This window comes from Hipposideros armiger, unplaced genomic scaffold (assembly GCF_001890085.2).
Source record: "Hipposideros armiger isolate ML-2016 unplaced genomic scaffold, ASM189008v1 scaffold_113, whole genome shotgun sequence".
Lineage (NCBI taxonomy): Eukaryota > Metazoa > Chordata > Mammalia > Chiroptera > Hipposideridae > Hipposideros > Hipposideros armiger.
Window position 1 is genome coordinate 2074536 of NW_017731463.1, and position 1400 is coordinate 2075935.

At 41.8% G+C, this 1400-nt stretch overlaps 1 protein-coding gene across 1 annotated transcript in view; it reads left to right on the forward strand.

Moving 5' to 3' along the window:
- The window catches only part of KMO (kynurenine 3-monooxygenase), a 41390-nt gene extending 40272 nt beyond the window's left edge, over positions 1-1118 (forward strand). Inside the window, 2 exon segments of the mRNA XM_019647590.1 lie at positions 782-919; positions 922-1118. Coding sequence (XP_019503135.1) covers positions 782-919; positions 922-984 — 201 coding nt within the window. The 3' untranslated portion in view covers positions 985-1118.
- Positions 1119-1400: the final 282 nt, after the last annotated feature.

Here is a 1400-nt window from a genome sequence, read left to right on the forward strand (position 1 = left end):
CTGTTAGAATTACAAACATCTTGAATATTAGCTTAAGGGAAACAGCAAAGCTAGAGGAGGCTAATAAACTCGGGTGCGGATTTCAGAAAGATTACTTTGCCATGTGGAGAATGAAGGAATCAAGATTTACTCATTCAAAGATGAGTAAAATAGGGTCCGTGCCCTCAAGGAGCTAAAAGTCTAATAGGACAAAGCGACAGTGACATAGTTAGAATGCAGGACAATGCGTGCTGTGTAGATAAAGACCAGGATAATATGGAAGTGTACCTAACCCAGACTGGAATAAGCCTTGTTGATACACTGCAAGCGGTGGAGACATTGTGTTCAAACTCTTCAGATGTGTATGGCTTTTGAGTCACAGAGGCCACGAGGTCCATCACTCTTCCAATGGACATTTTGTGCAGGGTCTGAGCAGTGACTGAATTGTTTGTGGCTTTGACCTAGTGCTCTTCTGAGACAGAGTTAATAGGTCTTTTTCTACACTGTGAGTTGTGTATTTATGTAAATGGCTGTACAAAGGTTGACTGCTAAGAATTTCTTATACAGAACACATAAATTCAGATGTTTCTGGAAATAGAGAAAGGAGGGAGAAAAGGAGACGGGAAGATCCAAATTATTCATCTTACAAGCCATTGCAAGACTAGTTAGGGGTCAGGAAATTAAATTGCTGTTTCAGGTTAAAGAACAAAGGAAACTGTATACCCCTTGATCTAAGAATAAAGTCTATTTCAAGATTTTAATCTTTGGACACATAACATGAGAGTTTGTGCTGTCTTTCCAGGTGATCAAAAAAGGAGCCTTTTTCTTTGGAACACTGATAGCCATCAGTAGTACCTACCTACTTATACGCTGCATGTCACCGAGACCCCTGGACTACTTGAGAAGACCATGGAACTGGGTCACTAACTTCCATAATACAGGACATGTTTCCCTGCAAACTCCATGGAATTACTAGAACAAATCCTCAATGTCATTAGCAGGTGATAGAAAGGTCCTGAAGTAGCAAATATACTTGATTTCTCTGTAACGAAAACTAAGAATTAAACCATTTTTCATATCATATTTATTTCACTAATAGAAGATACTTGTCACCTTATAATTAAATTAAATATATAATTTCTCTGTGTGTTCACTGTGATTATTTAAAAAGGGGGAGCCGGCCAAGTGGCTCAGTTGGTTAAGAGTTGGCTTAAGAGCATGAGCTCTGAGCAAAAGGGCTGCCAGTTTGCTTCTCACATGGGCCAGTGAGCTGCACATGCTACAGCTAAGATGCTGAACAACAGCTCAACCTGGAGCTGGGCTGCCGTGAGTCGCCTGCAACGGCGTAGGCTGCAGCCCCTGCTGCAGTAGGTTGCCATGGGCTACCGTGTGTAGCCAGCAGCCAGCTTGAGAGGCCAGCA